This window comes from Rosa rugosa, chromosome 4 (genome assembly GCF_958449725.1).
Source record: "Rosa rugosa chromosome 4, drRosRugo1.1, whole genome shotgun sequence".
In the NCBI taxonomy this organism is placed as follows: Eukaryota; Viridiplantae; Streptophyta; class Magnoliopsida; order Rosales; family Rosaceae; genus Rosa; species Rosa rugosa.
The window spans coordinates 56,981,798-56,990,776 of NC_084823.1; the positions used below are offsets into that span (position 1 = coordinate 56,981,798).

General features: G+C 38.9%; 1 protein-coding gene across 1 annotated transcript; it reads right to left on the reverse strand.

Moving 5' to 3' along the window:
- Positions 1–5,650: 5,650 nt before the first annotated feature.
- On the reverse strand, positions 5,651–8,474 carry LOC133744123 (uncharacterized). Its single transcript, XM_062172261.1, has 4 exons — positions 8,122–8,474; positions 6,782–8,026; positions 6,126–6,206; positions 5,651–6,036 (listed from the first exon to the last, which is right to left on the reverse strand). The coding sequence occupies exons 1-4, from the start codon at positions 8,314–8,316 to the stop codon at positions 5,875–5,877; spliced, it is 1,683 nt and encodes a 560-aa protein (XP_062028245.1). The 5' UTR covers positions 8,317–8,474; the 3' UTR covers positions 5,651–5,874.
- Between the last annotated feature and the right edge of the window lie 505 nt (positions 8,475–8,979).

Consider the following 8,979-nt stretch of genomic DNA (forward strand, 5'->3'; position numbering starts at 1 on the left):
TTGGGTGGTAAAACTAAAACAATTGCATAGAGGTAAAGAATATAGAATGAACAAGTTATTCAAGTTATTGCTATTGCAAGTAAATTTTGTTGCTTTCCGTTATGATAAACCGTTGCTTTTGGTAACTAGAGGACAAAACCCACTTGGAACTGGGAGCGGTGAGAACTGAGAACGATGTAAAAGAAGTTAAAAACCTCCATGCATTATTGACAGAGTGTTGTTGTAGCCGGCTTTTTTATTCAACGGCTGCCATTAAATCTTTTTTTTCTTTTTTCTTTTTCTGCTTCTGCTATTTGCTACAGTGGCTTCTGCACTGTTCTAGAATCTAGAGTCCCTTTATTTGACAATAATTCTCTTTTTATAAATGAGATCAACCTGCAACCTCCTTTTCTTGGTTTATTCTTTTCACAATAATTGTTCAACGACCTCATCTTTGTTATTATATTTGTGGGTCATTAGATCATAGAGAAATCAAGTTTTGTTATATACTTATATTGAATTTGTTTTCGTCACCTCATTGGAGTGAGGAATGGGGCATTACCATGATATGAATATAATAATTTCGGGTGTTTAGACATAGTCAACCGTATTCAAAACTTTTCGCTTATAAAATGAAGACTTACAACACAAGTTCAGTTTGATCAATTTCTCTAGATGGATCATATAGCCGGTTTGATCAGTTTTTGAGTGATTTTATCGTGTATTTAGTATTTGCCAGAAACAAGATATGGGTCATGAACTCATGATGTGGTCCAGCAACGGTCTAACCCGCCCTAGATAATCATATTTCTTTCCCCAAGTATTCGTCCAAGACAGAGCTCCCTATTTCCTTCATTTCCAAGTTTTATATTCCCTCCACAAGTTTCGTGCATGTATGTTTATTTGCTAAGTCCCATCCTCGAATCTAGTTGAACAAATCTACTTTTTTATTCTATATATGCTATCTTCGACATATAGTTGACGATTAAACATAAAAGTGAGTGTTCGGAGTCATATCTCCACAATGAACAAACGTAAGTGATTAGTTCATACATCTATAACACTGATGACAGGGCCGGCCCTGAGGGCTGCTGACTGAGGCAGCCGCCTCAGGCCACCGACTCCAGGGGGCCTCCGGAGTTTCTGTAAATATGATATAGATAGTATATATAAACACTATTTGCTTCCCTAAACAAGAAACGCTGTGTTGCTCTAGCGGAAATGAGGAGAGTTCGCTCTTTTCCCACCCAGGTTCGAATTGTGTTTTAGTTCCTTGTCTTTTTTGGTTTTTTCAACCAGTTAAGTGATTTGTGGAGGGCCCAAAGCCCAAATCGAACTAGCTTCATCATTTCAGTTTTTTTTTTTTTTTTAATTACTTATTTTTCTTGGACCCTGTGGCCTAGCTCACTTTTTTTTTTTTCCTTTTCCTATTCCATATAAACTTTTCTTTTCCTTTTTTCCATATGAAGAACTATTCCCTTTCCTATGGAAAACTAACCCAAATTAAACTATTCCCTACAAAAAATATTGATATACTTTTGTTTTGTTATTAACTTCATCTTTACTTTTATTTAAAATACATGATTTTGTACTGTTATTTGGCGCGAAAAAAAAAAATTATATATATATATATAGGAGGCCACATTTTTACTATTCGCCTCAGGCCGTTAGAATCTCAGGACCGGCCCTGACCGATGAGATCCTGTAAATTCTGGACTAAAGCCGGGACCAATCCACGTACATTCTCGACTAGCTCACATGGCGAAAAATTTTTATCTCCGAAAGTAAAATGGTGATTACACACTCTTTTACTTTCAAAACTTACCAACTTTAACATTTCTTTTTATGAGCGTCGTTCAATTGCACACAATGTGCATTTGTGTCTATATCGAGTTCGATTGTCGACATTCCAAATCAATCGGAATCGCATGCATATGATCTGTTTCTAGTCTGGCGATATATACATCCACAGTAGTACATATATAAAAGACGAATTGACAAGCATGGATTCAAGTTTTTTCTTTCTTTTCGTTGTTGTTTAATCAAAATGACAACGACTTAACATTCAAATAGTACTTACCTTGCTGTTCAAACTTCAGAGGTTCTTGTAGGTCTATCACTAAATGATTACCAAGCTGGCTCATGAATCTTGACAACCAAATAAGGTTAAGCTTTATATATTCTTTCTATCCATCTTAGGATGAGGAAAGAAAAAGTTGGAGATGATCAGGATGATAAAGCTAGTTATCACAACTTGATTAAACCCTTCTCTTTTGTCCTGTTGCAGTTGCCCTAATTAGCAAGGCTCGATCTCGACCTCAAAATAAAGAAAGAACGAGGAAAAAAGCACAATACTAATCTTGTTAAACACAATTAACAGAATTAAAGAACTCAACTATTCACTGTTCTATCCTACGGAAATGTACGTCAAAATCAACCAAAGTCAGACCATGTAGTCCAGGCACGTTTTAGCTATTCCAGCAATTTAATTTCCTTCGAAGAGATTGCTTATAAGCCACCAACATAGAAATAGATTGAAATCGAAAATTTGGACCCAAAATTCTTATGTTTATTTTGTTTGTATATTCTTTAAAATATTCTGGAGGGGAGAAGTGAGAGAAGGTTGGTTTGACCCGTTTTTACGTTTTCCTATATTCAAAAATGGGTTCTCTCCCAATTCCCATGCATGTGTTGTATAAATGGTACGTTAATCCTCAAGGCATCAAGCTCTAAGCAAAAAGACTCTTAGTGGCTTTATTACACACTTATGCTATGATCTAAGGTTTACTTTTTGAAAAATATGCATCATGCTAGGTTTTAGATTTTTTTATCTCAGTATTAACGACAACGCCTCTGAGTTGTTAAAAAATATACGAATACGAAGGGGAAAAAAAGAGTAAATAGGACGCTACAGATTATGATCAGGATAAGTCATGCATGTTCGATTTTCTCTCTAATGAATCATATATGAGCAAAGATATATAGGTCAATGAAAGGTGTAGTTATGTTGTTTTTAATTGCAAGCCTCCTATATATGTGAAGGTAGTTATTCGTTCGTCATGTAATCATGTGCATTGCCTCCTTATTGGGCAAGATAATTCACATCATTTATCATACTATGATTACTCATTTACTCTTTGTGTTATTATTCCTCACTTCCTCATCTAATGTGATGTATGGACTACTCTTTATGAATTCATAAATTAAAGATACCCTTACAATTAGTATTTCAAGTTTTCAACTACTTTTTTGAATCCTTCTAAAAAAAAAAAAAAAATTACTTTTTTGAATAAAAGCATTTCAACTTCTTTATAAAAAACAAAAGCATAAAATCGTTGCGTATATGATATTTCCAAGATCGGGCTAAGTTAGGAATATAAAAAGGGAGGCAGACAAACTCAGCCATTTCAGAAAGAATTGACCATTAGATAAAAAAGAATTCAAGTGACCAAAAAATTAAGACAATGATGGCTAAATATAAATAAAAAAAATGCTTATGCGAATAAAGTTTAAAAAGCTAAGCAATGAAGACACTAAGATATCACATAAACTACATTACAAGTTTTTGTTTGTTACATTTGTCATATAATGTAGAACAGTATCGCCTAGTTATATGTGAAAACAAGAAATTTGTCATTGTAATAATTTGTTTGAAGAAACTAATTAATTAATTAATGAAGGGAAACGTGAAAATTTTAAATAATTAGTGAATTATTAATTCAGGAAAGTTCTGTAACATTATGAAGTTCCGAAATATTTTACTATTTAACCGGATTAGCTCAAGAATCATGGGCGGCTTTGCTTGTCTTTGTTCGAATACAAGGGTTTTGCTTTATAATGCAAACAGGGGCGGGAGTTTGCTTTCTATATTAAGAAAACGTTTAACATTAAAATTTTGGTGTTTGGACTTTGGAGGCGCGTGGAAAACAAATTGCGGCTGCCTTTGAGTGGGGGATGAATAGTCGTTATGGCATTATCCAATCGAAAACCGCAAAGGGAGTTCAAAGTGGAGTTTCCAACACCATGACTGAGACTGGAAAGGGGACAGCGCGTGGTATACAATCGCTTGTATCTAGTGAGGATGAGGTGGAGGAGTGGAGGACCAGCTGGGTTTCTCTGCCATTCCATCAACGTGCAAAATTCCCTAGAATATGGCAAAAGAGAAAAAGAAAAGGGGAAAGTAGCAAGAAGAGAAGCAAAATTTGAAGAGGGAAATGTCGTGCTCAAAACCGAAATTTGTAAGCTTTGTTTTCGGTAATTTGCCTTTTTGGTCATATCGTCAACCTTTTTAGTCAATTTTGTAAGTTTTGTTTTCGGTAATTTACCTTTTTGATCGTATCTTTAGTCACTTTAATCAATTTTGTCTATGCATTTTCACCGATCAAAATTCAAAATATGCGACCTTCTGAAATATGATAGAATTTCTTGATTTAATCATCATGATAAGTCATGATAAAGATAACTCGTGTTTAAACAATTTTCATCTATATTTGTTTAGAACATTTCCATTCCCTTTGGCTTATTTCTTACCATATCTTCGCCATTTCCTAACTATCGGTGTTTTATTTGATTTTTTATTTTTTTATATCAAATACACTATCAGTCCTTTAAACTAACCGAGCTCACTTGGAGGCCCAAAAGATGTCAGAATGTAACGTAACGGGTCAGCGGAAACATCTGGACATAAGAAATATAGGCCCATATGGGATGGGATGGTTGACATTGGAATGCTCCTCCTCCTTGTGAGCAGCTAGCTCTCTTCTTTGAAGAGTTACTAGGCCATTGCAGTTTTGCTGTGATTAATTTCTCACTACCAGAAGAAAAACGAAGAAGAATATGCTCAGAGCTGTTTCTGTTAACTCATACGAACATCCATCACATGAAATACAAATACTACCACAGCATACCAAGTATCGTCAAAGTGCATGTATCCATTTCAAAGCAAGAATAATATATACGTCTGAGCAATCCCAATGCCACAACATTCAGAATGGAATACGCTATACGCTTACCTATGTTACGGCCATGTATAGGCCTGCAACAAGAACCCAGAATGAGGGATCATCTACTCGCAGACCAGCACTCGGCATAAGCAAACACTAAAGATTATCGCAACTGCACTGTTAAGAAGCAACCATCTACTCACAAACTAACAGCACGATTCTAAGTTCTAATGGCCCAGGCCATGCTAAGCAAGATTCAGAAAGATACAGGGGAAGCATACTGAAACACCATTGTCCCTACCAACTGCCTGCTACAATTGTCCCTCTGACCCTCTCCCAATAACATGGAAAACCAATTTTCTCTACTTTTTCCCCTACCATCTCCCCCAAAAGTTCTGGACAAACTTCCTCCTTAATTTCACGAGCTGACCAAATAGTCTCCACTTTATCTCATTCACCAGCACTTAGGTATGCGTGTGAACACACCTGTTTTTTATTTTTTTTTGGGGGGGGGGGGGGGGGGGGTTTAAAACATATAGCTCACTACATCCCAAATTACTGTAAACTATGAAGGATTGCATTTGATATAATTCAAAGTAAAATTCACTCTGATAATATTTTAACTTTCTTCAAGAGCCTAATAACGATTCTAATAAGAGCAAAGGCCTATGAACCTTATTGCTTCACTCAGACAGTAAGATCTTGCCTGTAAATGAGTGAATTGAAGATGATCAAATATTCTCAAATTGAATAAAAATCACAAAGTACAAGGAACAAATGAGTCATGGGTCATTCTAAAATTGCACAAACAACAAACTAAATGGACAAGGTCATCATCTCTACCGATAAAGACAGTTAGTTTATGCTAACCTCCTATTCGCTTTACAGACCCTTTTTTACCTCATATGTGCTTTTCATCTCACAAACAGGTACAACACAAGCAAAGGCTTTCTCAACTTTGGAGCGCTGGCTGTTGAGTTGCAATATTTAATGGGGCAGTGATGTCCAAGGTTGCAAGCCCTTCTAATTCTTGGATTGCAGCAGCGGCACCAGCTGTGCTTTCATTGTTCAAGAAAGGTTTTAGCACGCCAACAGCTTCCCCCACTCTTAATTGCTGCAAACAACGTAGTAACAGCATGAACAACACTATTATTATAGTTAAAATCAGCATTATGCAATAGAAATTGAGATTATTCCACTTACAAAGTATTCCAGTTTCCTCTTCAATTCAGCATTGGCAGCTAAATTTGGATCAGGTGCTGCAGTTATTGCCAGTGATGCATCCTACAACAACATAGGACAATGGCAGTAAATTTCCAAACAATAAAATTATCATACAAGGAAAAAGAATTAAAAAACAAAAACAAAACTTGTATATTAAGTTTTCCCTACAACCACATACAAATGTCGATGTTTTTGGAAAATAATGAGGTTTCAACTGTCAAACTCAACATGTACATGGGCATTGTTAGTAATGAGGTCCTTATCGGAATGAACCTTCAAATGTCCCTTTCATTGTTTAGTTGACCAAACAAAGAAATATATATACAACAAACTACTAGATATTATCAAATTACTACATTTCTTCCTCTTTCGCCTCGCTTACTCTCTTTAACATTTCATTCCTATTTTTGTTTTCGATACCATCTTAATGTTCATTTCACCAACCAAATACTACATTTATATTTCTTGTAAATCATTAACAATCTTTCCGTTTACTAAATTACACAGTACAACTGCACTAGGTTCATGTAGCGTAATTTCTTGAAACTCAAAAAACTTTACTCATTATGGGAATATGGGACAAAACAATTACAAAATTAACAACTTGGAAGATTATTAGAAAAGAAGAGGACTACCTTCTTGGGCCTGCCCACAGGCCTCCCACTCCTACTTAATTTGGGCCGCTCCACCCCCGGAACCAGAGGCGGTCTACCCCGTGGCTTACCACTGCCGGTCGCCACACCAGAAGAGGCGGCAGCCGACTTATCCTTCTTGGGCCGACCTCTGGGCCTTGGTGCTGGTTGTGGCACTACTGCACCCGGCCCATTGGTCTGTTCAAATGCTCCAATTATAGGCACATTAGTAGCATATGGAATAAACACAGTCCTGGGCTCAGCTTTGGAGGGACGTCCTGGCCTCCTCTTCACCAGCCCATTAGAACCCGAAACACTGGAAACAGTCTTGGGTTTGGGAGGACGGCCTGGTCTCTTCTTCGACATCCTAGACCCCGGTGGACGACCCCTGCCCCTCTTGGCTGACACAACCGGACTATTCTGCCCTACGGCAAGGGCTGCCGGAGCTTTGCGTGGCCGGCCGGGTCGCTTCTTAGGCTCATCCACAGGCATGGGCTGCTGCTGAACATTGGGCTCGGGAAAGCTCTGCTGCGGCAGGGTGGGCTGTGGAAAAGATTGAAAATTGGGCTGGACAATGGGGTGTTGTTGGGGAATGGGAATTGGCTGTTGCGGAATTGGAATTGGAATTGGAATTGAAACCGAAATCGGCTGTTGAGAAATGGAAAATGGCTGTTGAGAAAAGGGAATCGGCTGTTGAGAAATGGGAAATGACTGTTGAGAAATGGGAAATGGCGGGTGAGAAATGGGAATTGGCTGCTGAGGAATGGGAATTGGCTGCTGCGGAATCGGAATGGGCTGTTGTAAAATGTGCTGCTGATGCTGATGCTGATGCTGATGCGGATGCGGATGCGGATGCTGATGCTGATGCTGATGCGGATGCTGCTGCGGTTGGGAAACAATCAACTGTGGCAACTGCGGCTGCTGCTGCATAAGCTGCTGCTGCTGTTCCGGCTTGGGCTTGGGAGGACGGCCGCGGCCACGGGGCTGCCCGGGAGAGGCAACAGAGGTAGGAGCAGGAGAGTCGGCTGCAGGAGGAGGCGGAGCGTCAGATCTGGGAGGACCTGGGATCTTGTAGGACTTCTTGACCATCTCAAGATGACCAGAGTTCTTGAGTCGTTTGAGATGGCGAGTCAACAAGGCCGAGTGAGTTGGTGGGAGACTCGGGTAGACCTGCTCGATGTACTTAGCTATAGCTCTCCTGCTCGACCCGTCTCTCTCCTTCAACGCTGCAATAGCTGTGTATATCATCTGCAACCATACAAAAAAAAAATCGAAATCAATTCACCAAAATAAACAAAAAGTTAGCTCAAGTGGGGGGGACTGGAGTGTCGGCTTAATCTCACCTCAGCATAAGGAGGGTGGTTGAAAGTAGGGGCAGGAGCATGAGTGGGGTTGGCAGCTACATGAGCAGCGGCGGCGGTGTTGTTGTTGTTGTTGTCAGGTTCCACGGCGGTTGGGACGGCGGAGATGGTGGCGGTGGAGGTGGGGATGGGCGGCGGTGGATAAGGATTGGGATTGGGAGGAGGTGGTGGGTCCATGAGTGACAATCCAAAGGTGAAAGTTTAGGACTTTGGACTTGGGTGTTCGAGGGGATAGGTGAAAGTTTAGGACTGGGGGAATGGATCGGAGAGAAGCAGAGTAGACTACAGAGGAGAGGAGATGATGGATTTGATGGGGATTGGGAGCGTAGGGGAAGGTCTAATACTCTAATCCCACCGTTGAAATTGGCTTATTTAGATGACGCGGACCCTTTTCTGTCTTTTTCCTTTTATTTTCTTCTTTATTCATAAATATCCAGACAATCTTATTGTCCTTGCACTTCAGTCCTTACACTTCCAAGTCTTCAACCATATTTCCTCTACAAGGACTCTAAATCTGACCCCTGTGTTTTGGGGATATCCTGGATTTGAGCGTGCTTTCCAATTCCAATGCACTTTGGGACAATTCTATATGCCTTTTCCATTATTAGTGAAGTGCAACCAATAAGCTACAAGGTTTCGTATATTTGAGTATTAGAGAGCAAGAGTAAACTTTGTTTGAGTAAATGCGCTTTGTCTTTGTTTGTTTAATTTGACAGAGTCACACTAAATGCGGTACTAAAATTATCAGATTATAAATTTATTTTATTTTTCTGACTAATTAAAACAAAAATTTGAAAAAATGAAAAAAGTAATTTTCTAATATTCGAGTTATATTAATGT